The sequence below is a fragment of the Girardinichthys multiradiatus genome, chromosome 24 (genome assembly GCF_021462225.1).
Source record: "Girardinichthys multiradiatus isolate DD_20200921_A chromosome 24, DD_fGirMul_XY1, whole genome shotgun sequence".
In the NCBI taxonomy this organism is placed as follows: Eukaryota; Metazoa; Chordata; class Actinopteri; order Cyprinodontiformes; family Goodeidae; genus Girardinichthys; species Girardinichthys multiradiatus.
This window is the reverse complement of record NC_061816.1, coordinates 8,614,644-8,627,294: the sequence shown is the minus strand read 5'-3', so window position 1 is coordinate 8,627,294 and position 12,651 is coordinate 8,614,644. Positions and strand designations below refer to the sequence as shown.

The 12,651-nt window shown below is 42.7% G+C and overlaps 1 protein-coding gene across 1 annotated transcript; it reads right to left on the bottom strand.

Annotated features, from left to right (window-relative positions):
• Window positions 1-767: 767 nt before the first annotated feature.
• On the bottom strand, window positions 768-12,100 carry LOC124861554. Its single transcript, XM_047355363.1, has 5 exons — window positions 12,082-12,100; window positions 3,981-4,238; window positions 2,971-3,237; window positions 1,478-1,630; window positions 768-1,397 (listed from the first exon to the last, which is right to left on the bottom strand). Exons 2-5 carry the CDS (start codon window positions 4,225-4,227, stop codon window positions 1,231-1,233), a joined length of 834 nt encoding a protein of 277 aa, XP_047211319.1. The 5' UTR covers window positions 4,228-4,238; window positions 12,082-12,100; the 3' UTR covers window positions 768-1,230.
• Window positions 12,101-12,651: the final 551 nt, after the last annotated feature.

Genomic DNA, 12,651 nt, shown 5'->3' with positions numbered 1-12,651 from the left:
CAGAAGGTTCTCTATAAGTTTCATTGCCACATTTGTGGTAAACCTCAAAGAAACCATTAAAGAACATTCAGTGTTTCTAATATATCACACTGCCATCTCCAGGAAGCATTCAGAGAACATTCCCCCTACATCCCTGCCATAATGTGACAGTTGTAGTTAACGTTTAGGGAACCATTAGGGAGCATCGTTTCTATAATGCAACACTCTCACGCTTTGAAATAAACCTCTAAAAAACATTTAGGGAGCATGTTTCATCTTCCTGGCTGATGAGAGGTGCTGCATAAATATTTCCACATAATATCCAGGAGAGAAGCATCTACCGATGCGAAGTGCACCAGCTCTTCAGTAAAGCCTCCACATAACATGAGGCCGTCTCCCCTGTGCTCTACTTTTTTCCTCCAAATCCTCATTATGGTCAAAACCTTCAATATTGGTTTCATCTGGTCTCCAAAGATGAAAGTTTTGGTGCCGCAGTGCATTTGCAAGCTATAACCGGGCTTTTTATGCTCGCTTCTTGCTCTCCAACGGGTCTTTCAGCAAATGTCGGTAGAGAACTCATGGATGAGACATTCTCACCATCTTCAGCCAGCATCTGCACACTATGTTGCACTTAAACCTCTGATATTGAACAAAAACAGGGATATGAAAGTACATAGAGTCACCCTTAGTTTACATATTGTATAATTGTCATTTTTATGGTAATTAGTTTTGCATTTATGTGATAACACATTCATCTTTGAACACTGAAGTGAGTGAAATCAATAAAATAGGAGAGAATAAGTTTATTTTTAAAAAGAAAAATAGAAGATCCACGTAAACATACCGGAACAAACAGAATTATTCTGCTATATGTTTAAACATGTGTGAAATATGGAAATACAGCTAAGAATGCAGCTTTTCTAGATCTCAGGTGGGTGAAATGCAGCTTCGAGCTGAAAGTGGAGCAGAAAAATGAACCAAACCTCATGAATGGCCGTGGCGCAGACCGATGCTCAGTAACTCCATCATCTTTAACACCGTTTTGAAAACTCAGATATCTAAGATGGAGCCGAGGCATTTACTGCTTCTGAAAAAAATCAATAAACATAGAAACTCAGCTCTACAGTTGACTGGATAAAAGGAGCTTCTTTCTATTCCAGCTTTATTCAGCTGCCTCAAAGCTGCAGGAAGCAAGGATTGAGAAGTATTTCTACAATAGGTTGTCTTAGTCCTGGAGTGACATGCCAGATGTCACAACAAAGGAACCTCAGGAGCCTTGAGGAGCTCTTGTGCCAGCTCCGTGTCTCTTAGTGCGAACAGCGTGATCCCTGAACTATAAGCTGCTGGGATGGTAATATGAGTCATCTTGGGTTTATCTTCTTCCAGCTCCTCCTCTAAGATCATGTTTCTCACTTGACCTGATGATAAGAAAGAAAGACGGCATCAAACATGGTGGTTTAAAGATTTGTAGAAGGTGCATCAAAGGCAGCTGCTTCACCTTCGACATCCAGCTCCTGCCAGCGCGGGCCGGACGGGTTCTCTGAGAGGCCGGACAGCGAGCAATCAGGCATTAATCTCTGCAGGACGTCTTCTCGACGAACCAGCAGCACTGACTGGCTGCAGAGTCTCTGATGCACCTCGTCCTCACTTACTGAACGAAACACAGGACAGCGTTACTACACATGCTTCAAGTGAGAAAGACCAGACTTCCCAGAGTTCTCAGACCCTTGTGCTCAGTTTAAATTAAAAAAAATGTACGGCAGATATTTTCTACATCTGACTGGCTTTAAATATGGAGCCTGGAAAAAACAGAAAGAGGAAGAAAAGAATGGACAAAGGAAGGAAGGAAGACATGTGCAAGTAATAGAAACAAGCAAGAAAAAAATATATGGAAGCAAAACAAAGACAGCCACAAGGAAAGAATGATTCAACAAAAGACATAGAAAGAAGGATGCCCGATCCAACAAATTAAAGGAAATAGGATACAATTAAGGTAGGAAACAAAGGAAGGGCAGAAGAAAGTAAAATAATAAGGGAAAGATGGGATAAAATACAAGGAAGAAAAGAAAGAAAGGTTGAAAAGACAAGGAATGGAGGACACAAGTAAGGAATGAAGGTATGAATAAAGCAAGAAAAATGACAAAAAGAAGGGAAAGGGAGGTAGAAATAAATGGACAAAAGCATATTAGAAAACATGACATGGAAGCAAAGACAGGAAGAGAGCTTGGAATAATAAGAGAGAAATAAACAAAGGAATGAAACGAACCAAGAGTGGAATAAAGAAATAAAAAAGTACAGACGGACATGAGGGAGGAAAAAGGAAGAAGCAAGGGCAATATTTAGACAGCAAGCTTCATGTTCCCTTTCTATAGGTGATGCATCTCACTCTGTCTTCTAGGTTTAATCCCGTCTCTTTCCAACTTAAAGCCTTTAAAGGAGCTGTTGGCATCTTCCATCCCATAGATTTCACTACTACCTCAGAACTTATGTGCAAAAAAAGAGCTTATGCTGTCATTCTCTCTTCAACATAGAAAGTACTCCTGGATCAGTGCTTCTGTGTTCTTTCTGTGTCTCTGCTCTGTTCTCTCAAACCCCCAGTCAGTCATGGCAGATGGCCGCTCACACTGAGCCTGGTTCTGGTTCTGTTGGATGTTTCTTCCCATCTTCCCATTAAAGGGAAGTTTTCCTTTCTGCTGTCTCTACATGCTTGCTCAGTATGAGGGATTGCTGCAAAGTCAATGACTCAATGCAATTGGCTGGCTTTCCTTACACAGAAACATCTTCAATCATTTGAAATAATAAACTGAATTTGACTGCATTGTTTCTTAACTACGATCGGATAAATGACTCTATGCAGCATTTCTGTATATAAATGGGATCTGTTGGTTCTTTAAGATGTCTTGTGGTAACAGTTACTGATAATTGGATCTAAATAAATTAATTATATTAATTATCAAAAGACTCCAGTAACATCCGTCTGGTTGGACTCACCCACATCCAAAGGGTTGGTCATAAAAACGGCATTGGGTGCGACTCCAAATATGAGCTGATGGTGCCAAGCGTCGGGCACCTCCTCGCCCTCGGGCACAGCCAGCTGCATGTTCATGGTCGCCACGGGGACAGCGCCCTTTCTGATCCAGTGTGCGAGCCAGCGGACCAACCTGAAGCGGCGACGGGGATAAAGGTGGAAGAACCTGCCAACCGCCTTCCCGTTGCTGGCCTCCAGAGCGCCTTGGATAAGCTGAGCGTGAGTCGCGCCTTTTAGATGTTAGAAATGTTAGATGTTAGAACAGATGTTCTGTTTTACACGTTGTGACAAATGGCTCCTTGCAAAACTATCCCAACCGCTTGAACGTCTTTGCATTTTTATCCCAGTACAACCACAAACTTTAATGCATTTTATTGGGATTTTTATTTTTTAGACCAACACAAAATGGTGCTTGGTTGTGAAGTATTTACATCGTTTAGTAATTAAATCCACTCCAACCAAGTTTGAACATCTCACAGTTCCATCATCTTAAAAAGGAAAGACCATGGCTCAACTGCACGACTAGTTGGGAAGGAGAGGATTTAATCAGAGAAGCAGCTAAGAGCACCATGGTAACTCTGGAGGAGCGGCAGAGATCTGCAGCTCAGGTGCCACAATCTGTTGACAAGACCACTAGTAGTAGTTTGCCAAAAGCCAAGTAGAGTACAAAGTAAACATGTAAGAAGGTACTCTGCTCAGATGAGACCAGAGCAGAGACCTTCTAGTCTCAACTCCAATGCACAGCACACTTTGTAGCCTTCAAAAATGTTAGGAAACACAATAATGCATTGCATTGTGTTGGAGAATCAAAAAAATCCCAAAACCATAAAATGTTCATACTTTCGCATAGCTCTGTATGGTGACGGCCTGCAGTAAAAGAGTAAAGCCATACTTCATGCAAACACAACCCATAACATAAAATATGACATGTTGGCAGCAGTTTAAAGGCCTTCTGCAGGGACCAAGATCTCACCAGCTTCACTGCGGGACAGCAGGTAGTCAGGCAGCGGAGACTCGTTCTTCCTCAGCCGGGTTTGGACGCAGCGGTCAGCTTCTTCTGGGGCCACATCAAGGCCAAGGGCCTTCAGGACATCCACCACTGATGTGGCCCCGCAGGCTGATGCTCCAATCTGCAGGGTCTGCCTCTCTAGTGCCTCCTGGATGGACCACAGCATTGCTGCAGAAGCCTCCTCCTCCTCCTCCTCCTGGTCTGCCTCCATCTGAGCTTCACCTGCACAGGGATCAGTGTAACAACATTACAGAGCACGAAAGCACTAATTTCAACTCCACCATCCATTATAAGGTGGCTACAGCGACACCTACTGTCGTTTATTTTAAATGTTTCAGTCGGTTTGCCGCTGCTCCGTTTCAGCAGCAGATTATCTGATATTTTCTTGCATGTTCTCCAAGACCGACAACCACCAGCTGACTGAAACAAGGCACAGTGAGCATGCGCACAGCACACACTGTAACATGTTCGCTGCTTCTTATCTAGGATAGAGAAACAACGCGGGAACTAGCGCCCCTACTGGTCATGAATCCCAACTGCAGCCTTACTGAAAGAATTTTCTATATGCATAAACAATATGTTTCATTTTTCCATAATTTAAATACGCTGATTAATTTACTTTGAGTTAGATTTGCTCTAATTGCATTTTTTATAGTATTTGGTGACTCTCACAATAAATCAAAAACGTATTTGCAACCTGATTTAGATATCTAATGAAGGTCCCTCCACACCTGTTGGCACCCATGAATGTATTTGATTTTTTTTGCTGCAGCATAATTTCACATTAAAATAATTTGAGAAATCTGTGTTGATATGGTCATGTTTTGGCTCAATATTCTGCTCAAACACCAGATGAAAACCCATTTGGACCTTTCTGGTAGAGTCCACCACATTGATGCCATGAAATCTTTCCAGGTTCCTAGTGCTTGTGAAGCAGAAACAAACCCATAGCATCCCAGATGCTTTGCCGTGCTCATCCGTGGGCATGCTTTTCCACTTCACACTTTGTTGAAGCTCTTTTTGTTCCAATTTTAGTATTCAGTTTTCTTTTGGAGTCTCCCAGGATGATAGATCTTTACTTGAAAATATTATCCCAATCTGCCAAGCAAAAGTTCTCTAAATCTAAGACTGTAAGGACATCTTTCATTGACAAAATCGAATCGAAAAAGTAAATTCTTGTAAAATCTTACTCATGCAGTTGAACTTTTATTGCTGACAGCAGGAATAAACTCAGGAAGATTGAATGCTGAAGAATATCAGGTTTCAATAGTTTGCACACTTAAAGGCAACCTCCCATCCTCCTTTGTTTTTCACTTTTCAACAGGTGTGTGCACACTTTCCATGAAGAGTCTTGATGCATTTCCCTTTAAGTCCAGCAGATGTCAGTGTAGCTCCATGATGAGCTCAGAAGATACTCTGATGTGGAGCACCTCCTTTCAGACCTGAAGTTTTAGGTCCTCCTCAGCAGCAGCTTTGCTTTGGTTTTCCTCTCTAATTGTAAACTCCAAATATTTAGTAGATATTTCCTGTGATTAAAAAAGCATTTGCAACACTGACTCTTAATACATTCAACCCAGTCTAGATTGATGCAGAACTTGGAACTAAAAACTATGAATCGTTAAAATAAGACAGCCGTTTCCTCCTAATTATTTTGGAGGTAAATTGTGCAAACAAGTAACTCTTCCTGGAAAACCACGAGCCACATAAGATTCCTGGATGAGTTCCTTGATGCCATCTGCTGGCAATAAGGACACCAAGTGAACTTAATACTGTCAGTTTGATCCCTCACTACTGTAACGTGATCATCGCTGATCCAGCATCCTGGTTGGTATTCCTCTCACCTCCACCTCCTCCTGCGTTTTCCCCTCAGTTACAGTGCTGAGCCTGAGCAGAGGGTGATTAAACCTGACTGAGCTCCGAGAGCGTGATCCCACAGCTGATATAAAGCAAGCCAGCAGAAGGGATGAGTGAGGAGGAGAGGGGAAACCTTCACGTGTCTGGAATGAAAGATGGAAACAGAGGAACAGCCTTCACCTCAGGTTCACCTTTCACCATCTGCAGATGTGGAGGAGTTTCAGGGATTAGCAGCAAGAAAACCAGACTATGTGCTCATTTTATAAATAATTTGATCTTAATGGCTGCTTGAGATGCGATAAGTAGTTATCAGCTTGGCTTTGATCTAACTAACTCGGCAACAATCAGTATAGCTGCACACAGGCTGGTTTTTACAGAAAGTGAAAAAAAGTGGTTTTTCAAGTCATTAACCATGATCTACAATTTGTAATTAAGTTGTAATATAATCACTGATACACATTGTTTTAATCTGCATTAAAACAAAGAACTGATTGAGTGATAATTGTTACATAATTTCTTGAAAAACATCAATGGTATTTCACTTAAGCAGAGATAAAGCCCGATTTATGACAGGCTGCTTTTAAAGCTGGAAACACTGATAACACAAGTGTAGAAAATATTTACACTGTAAACAATGTTTGAAATTAAATCAGACTAAACCTCACCTGTTTAAAGGGACTTAGGATTACCATAATTGTTTCTATTTTCTAATTTCCATAGTGTGTGGTAGAATCACCTTTAAACTATGAGATATGGGACTGAAATCATCATTTTGTGATGATCACATGGACTTTATTTCCTTTAAACTAGTTTGTAACTAACTAGACGATATAATTAGAATCATTGTTAATTTGAAAGACTCCTCTGACCTCAAGCTTTGACTTCCTGACTCATGTCTTGAGATGCTGCATCAATATTTCCTTCATGATTTCATTAATTTGCAAAGTGCACCAGTACCTCCTGCAGCAAAACACCCTCACAACACAATGCTGCCACCCTCGTATTTCACAGTCAGGATGATGTTCTCAGGCTCGCAAGATTTAAACTTTTTCCTGTAAATCTAAAAATGTTTTTTTATGACCAAGCACTACAACTTTAGTTTCATCAGACCAAAAGACATGTCTCTGAAAATGATGGTGTTGTCCCTGCATGCATCTGCGAACTGTAATCTGACTTTATATGGCTTTTGGAGCAATGACGTCTTCCTGTCTGAATGACCTTTCAGTCCATCTCAGTACAGGACTCTGGGTCACAGAACCCGTCTCCTTCCTGAACTGTATGATGGTTAGACCTTCTCATGCTGTTTATACTTGCATATACTGTAATTATTCAAACGAATCTGCTTCTAATTAACTCAGATTTTGTGGATTACCCAATCAGAAGCTTTACCAGATACTTAAATACTCGTACTCGTAGTCTTCCGCTTTATCCGGGACCGGGTCGCGGGGGCAGCAGACTCAGCAGAGACGCCCAGACGTCCCTCTCTCCAGACACCTCCTCCAGCTCCTTCAGGGGGAGCCCAAGGTGTTCCCAGGCCAGCCGAGAGACATAGTCCCTCCAGCGTGTCCTGGGCCGTCCCCTGGGCCTCCTCCAGGTGGGACGTGCCTGGAACACCTCCAGAGGAAGGCGTCCAGGAGGCATCCGGTATAGATGCCCGAGCCACCTCAACTGGCTCCTCTCGATGTGGAGGAGCAGTGGCTCTACTCCGAGCCCCTCACCCTATCTCTAAGGGAGTGTCCGGCCACCCTACGGAGGAAGCTCATTTCAGCCGCTTGTATCCGGGATCTCTTTCTTTCAGTCATGACCCAAAGTTCATGACCATAGGTGAGGGTAGGAACGTAGACCAACCGGTAAATTGAGAGCTTCGCTTTTCGGCTCAGCTCTCTCTTCACCACAATGGACCGGCACAGTGCCCCCATTACTGCGGCAGCCGCACCGATCCGTCTGTCGATCTCCCGCTCCATTCTTCTCTCACTCATGAACAAGACACTACTTGTTCATGACTGAACCCTACTTGAACTCCTCCACTTGAGGCAGGAACTCCGCTCCAACCTGAAGAGGACAAGCCACCCTTTTCCGATACTTAAATAATTTAAATTAATACTAACCATCATCTCTCTCATTATTCTGGCATCATTCAAATAAATTTTTTTTTTTTGATAATCCAAACAGATTTTTTGAGGTCTAGTGACCAGGTCAGCCTTTTTAGAACAAGTGTGAACGCTCATATCTGGCCCGTATCTGACTTTTTCAAGTCACATTTGAGCCACATTCATATGTGGTCCTGAATCCGACTCGTATCTGATCTCTTGGAATGTGACTCCAGTGGGAATGACCGAGGAGCATTAAATGTGACTTTGACATCACTTTTCGTCGCATTCGTCACAATTTTGCGCCGCCCAGCAGGAAACGGTAGCAGTTAGCAAAACAAACAGGGGAGCTCTTTAGAGCTCATTAATAAACAGAGATAAAATTTTATTCAAGCCAAATTGAAAGGCTCAAAGGAACTGTCTGAGGTTGGACGTAGCTTGTATTGTAAAATTTGTATACAAACAGAGGACTTTAAAATGCTATCGAGGTTCCGAGCATGTGATGATCTGCGCCTGCTGCAGTCCGATACACCGGATTGCATCAAGTCTTCTGCCTGTGGAGATGAGAGGAGAGGCGCTGACATATATGATTAAAAGTTGCCCTCGACATGATAAAGTTCTGAATAAACTCGGTTTCTGTAAAAATGTCAACATCCCTGCCCCCCATTGCTGGCTGTGTCTCCACATCCAAACAGTTTGTTGTGCTCAATTGGCAGTCAGATCTCCCTAAAACGGAACAATAAAGAGTTTCACTCTGCTTTTACTCGTGCGTTTCCTACACAGCACTCGCTGTCACAATAAATGGCTTCTGTTGTGCACTTAAACCATAACACCTATGTCCCCGTGTTTACTGCAGTGCTGCGCTTGACGACGCTCGTATTGTTCCTATGCGCATGCGGGTCAGTTTGGAGCCGCAACATTTTCAAAGTGATGTGAACGACCACACAAAAAAAAAACAGATTCCAGAAAAAATTGGATTTGAGCATTAAGACCTGCAGCGGGAACATAGCCTTAGAGTCTCCATCACAAAGCCCTGATCTCAGGCCCATAGATATTATTGGACAGAGCTGGAAATGTGTGTGTGAACAAGGTGGCCTACAAACCTGACCCAGTTACACCAGGTCTGTCAGAAGGAATGGACCAAAACTCTTGCTAATTATATGTTGGACCCGAGAAATTCTACCAAATCAGGAAGTATATGTAAATCTCTGACTTGAAATGAAGTTCTAGAGACAACAGAGTCACAAATACAGGAAACAGAGTAGAGCAGAAGGTTATCCTGTTTGCGTCCAGCAGTTACTTAAATTCCCATGTCCTGCAGTGAAACATCTCCTTGTTGTTCCAGAAGTTTCTCCTTTGTAGATTTTATAGGATGCACAACAACAAACAGACCTCTAAAGGAGACCAGAGACTCTAAACATACATGAACATGCTGCAAACATTATCCAGAAGCTCTGTGAGCATTAAAGCAAACACCTGGAGGCTCTTCAAGATTGTTTCTCCTGCTGGATCCACGTTTTCCATCTATTTACACCCAGAAAGGGTCATTGCTGCAGATAGCTAAATGTGCGCCCGAGGTGAAGAGTTCATAAAGACGCAACAATCAGAGCAGCAGCATTCTTAGTTAATCCTAGCCTCGCTGCATATAGAAGCGCTGGGGAAATTCATGAACCTGTCAGCTGTTTACAGGCCCCCTGCTCGTCCCGTTGGGATAATACAGGAGTCTATTTAAACACTATCTGCATGACCTCTCGGTGCACAGCGGCTCCTCGGGGATCTGCAGGATTAACCGGCGCCTCTAAGGTAAGCTGAATCATTATAATACAGCAGCAACGCTTTTGAAAACACCCATAACAGCGCATTAGCATTGAAATGAGGTAGCACTTTGTCAGGAGGTAGTTCTGGGTCACGGAGACAAACGGCGAATGGTGCCGGAGGGACCAGCATGAGCAGCAGCGTCTGTAATGTCAATAGATGCCGGATCGTTTGCAGAAGAGCACGAATTCTGCAGATGATTCACCTGAAGACTCCTCCTCATATGCAGTAAAATTTAAAGGTCCACACAAAGCCGACTTGCATTCTCCATTTCAAGCGACTGTAAAACATTCCCCACTTCTAACTTCCTTTTATATAGGCCATTAAAGCTGAAAACCAGTCCAGCTTTTACTCCCTTCCTGCAGTAAAAGTCTTCTGAAATCCAAAAGGCAGGTGCATAAATAATAAGACAGAACATTGAGTCTCTGTGAGGACAGAGCTTTTGTCTCCTGTCAGACATGAGCTGGATTATGCACTCCAGGAAACACTTAAGTGGCAGCTCCATGGGGTTTTACTCCAGTCACATAAATCCTGATTTGCAGGTAATTAAAATGATGGAGTGAAGTCAAAAACCTGTGATTTTTTTTCCTTTAATGCTTCACTTGACTGTAAACTGGAAAGCATGGATTGGTCCTTCCGTCTGCAGGAATCCAGGACACTATCTATAACTAGATGAAGCACTTGAAGTCAACTTGCTAAAGTCTTCAAACCCCTTAAACTTTGTACAACCTACTTTCACTGCAGCAAATCTTTTAACAAGCTTTGGTCATCATGATAATTATATTTTAGCCAATTCTATGCAAAAAAAAAAAAAAAAGCTAAAGCTTTGTCAGGTTATATGGAGAGCATCTCTAAACATCAATTTTCCAAGTCTCGACAGAATCTGAATTAGACTTAGGTGTTGACTTTGACTAGGCCGTTATAACACATGACTCTGCTGTGATCTAAACCTTCCATTGCATCTCTAGCTGTATGTGTAGAGTTGTTCTCCTACTGGAAGGTGAACAACCGTCCCAGCGAAGATCTCCACACCATAATGCTGCCACCACCATGTTTCATTGTACGGATAGTGTGTTCAGGGTGATCTCCTGGAACCACAGTACCTTCTTAGACATGGTTGATCTTCCCACAACATGGCTTGTGGCAAACTGCAAACAGGACTTCTTCTGAATTTCTTGACACCATTTCCATAAAGGCCAGATTTGTGGAGTGCATGGCTAATATGCCACCTATTGAAAGATTCCCACCTGAGCTGTAGATCTCTGCAGCTCATCCAGAGTTACCATGGGACTCAAGGGTGCTTCTCTGATTAATGATCTCCATGTTTAGGTGAAGGGCCATGTCTTAGTAGGTTTAATGTTTCTTCCATTTCTAGATGATGGATTGTGCGGTGGCCGGTGAGATGTTCAAAGTAATATTGGAATATTGATCCTGCTTTTAACTTCTCCACAGCTTCATTCCTGATCAAGATTTTTTTTTTTTTTTCCATTTGATAGTTAAGTCCTAGTTTGTGTGAGACTACGCATAAAAATTAGGGTTGTAATGTGACAAAAGTTTGGTAATGGTACATCAATTTTTCTGCATATTTAGAGGTGATGAAAGCCTCACATTCACTTCACCCTGTCCAACTAAACCCTGCTGATTTGTTTTTAGCTGATCGTCCTAATGAGGTGGCTATTCCTGCAGACACAATTGTTGTCCAGTCAGCCACACTTAGCATGAACTCTGAAGAAACAACAACAGTGACAGCTTGCCAGGAGCCCCGCAACAGCTGCACGCCTCGTTCAGGAATACAAATCAAAAACTGCATGCCACTCCCAATTAAATCTGGGAGAAATTCTTCTGGAGAACAACTCGCCACGCAGATGTGACATGTTTCATCAGAACATCAGGTCTCTCTGTACGGTGCAGGAACAAAAACAGACGCTCTTTGTGAATGCCTGATACTGTTTGTCTGCAACGTGGCAAAAAAAGGCGGTTTATATCCTATTATCATGTCTAACCAGCATCAGATCCAGCGCCGTCTGAGGAAAACAAATGCTCTACATCAGCAGCTAACGGCAAAAAACAAACCGTCCTTGGCAGATAATGCTCCGTCAAGTTCCTGCAGCCTGCTGATTTTCCTCCCCGCGAGACATTTGTCAGGCGTCTCCGACACAGGGATAATTTCCACTCCGTGCTCGTACATCACGGTGTTAAGGTGATGAGTTCTTTTCTGAAGCTGTCGGCGCTAAATAGCTCTGCTGACATTCCCAATCATGCACATGACATTCACAGAGCGACGAGAAAACTTTCCATCTGTTTACCTGCATCCTGATGTAGCCGAGCGGCTATTCTCACATGCTGCTACAAGGGAGATTGACTGAGAGGTGCTCTTTTGTTTCACAAGACAGTCTGGCATTAGATCATGATGCCTGTTGTGGCAGCTGTCACCAGAGAGCCTCTGCAAATACAACTTCTGAATTTATTTTGCCGCTCGGCCAAAACCTCTGACATTTATCAGCATTCTCACCATAACTGGACTCAAAAACCCCATTTGACAACCAGATAATCTGAGAGGCTTTAGGCAGCTTTATGTAGGACCATCTGCTCTTTAGCAGGAAGAGAGCAGAGCAGAATTTCCTCTTCGGTTAGAGCTCAGAGTGAAACTCATCTGGACTTATTTCAAAATGAATATTTGCAAATACGTTACAGAACTGAGAAAAACTATTGTCCTCCTTACAATTTTCTTCTGTTTTTGCTTTTTTTAAGAAATGGACTGAAAATTGTTGTCTCTTCTGTTCTTAAAAATCTTCTAAATAAGGACACGGTGTGCTGCTTTTGGAGATGTTTTGGCCTACTTCATGTTGCCAGACATGTCCTATTGAAAAGATTTT

Bases quoted from the DNA above. Each gene is read 5' to 3' on its own strand.
- LOC124861554 (XM_047355363.1), bottom strand. From the start codon at position 4,227: ATGGAGGCAGACCAGGAGGAGGAGGAGGAGGAGGCTTCTGCAGCAATG. The intron at 3,238-3,980 runs GTGAGATCTTGG...AACATCTAAAAG, and splicing joins GCTGTCCCGCAGTGAAGCTG to GCGCGACTCACGCTCAGCTT. The intron at 1,398-1,477 runs GTGAAGCAGCTG...TCTTATCATCAG, and splicing joins GCAGGAGCTGGATGTCGAAG to GTCAAGTGAGAAACATGATC.